Source organism: Passer montanus, unplaced genomic scaffold (genome assembly GCF_014805655.1).
Source record: "Passer montanus isolate IOZ18808 unplaced genomic scaffold, ASM1480565v1 scaffold9167, whole genome shotgun sequence".
Classification (NCBI taxonomy): Eukaryota; Metazoa; Chordata; class Aves; order Passeriformes; family Passeridae; genus Passer; species Passer montanus.
Window position 1 is genome coordinate 1 of NW_024374554.1, and position 406 is coordinate 406.

General features: G+C 71.9%; 1 protein-coding gene across 1 annotated transcript; it reads left to right on the forward strand.

Moving 5' to 3' along the window:
• Positions 1 to 4: 4 nt before the first annotated feature.
• Positions 5 to 401, forward strand: LOC120495822 (DNA-binding death effector domain-containing protein 2-like; the record flags this gene model as incomplete). Its single annotated transcript, XM_039695703.1, has 1 exon — positions 5 to 401. A coding segment is annotated over one exon (397 nt), but the record flags the coding sequence as incomplete, so codon positions are not given.
• Between the last annotated feature and the right edge of the window lie 5 nt (positions 402 to 406).

The window sequence follows — 406 nt, forward strand, 5'->3', positions numbered from 1 at the left end:
TCTAACTGGTCCTTACTGGTTTTTACCGGTTGCAGACATCCGCCTGCGGGTGCGCGCCGAGTACTGCGAGCACGACGGCGCGCTGCGGCGCGGCGTGGCCTCGAGCCGGCCGCGGGGCCCGGGCCGGGCGCTGGACGTGTTCGGCCAGGCCAGCGGCGTGCTGAAATCCCGCGACCTGGGCTCCATCCTGTGCGACATCAAGTTCTCGGAGCTGTCGTACCTGGAGGCGTTCTGGGGCGATTACCTGAGCGGGGCCCTGCTCGAGGCCCTCAAGGGCGTCTTCCTCACCGAGGGGCTGCGGCGCGCCGTGGGCCGCGAGGCCGTGCGCCTGCTGGTCAGCGTGGACCAGGACGACTACGAGCAGGGCCGGAGGCGGCTGCTGGAGGCGCAGGGCGCGCGGGGGAGG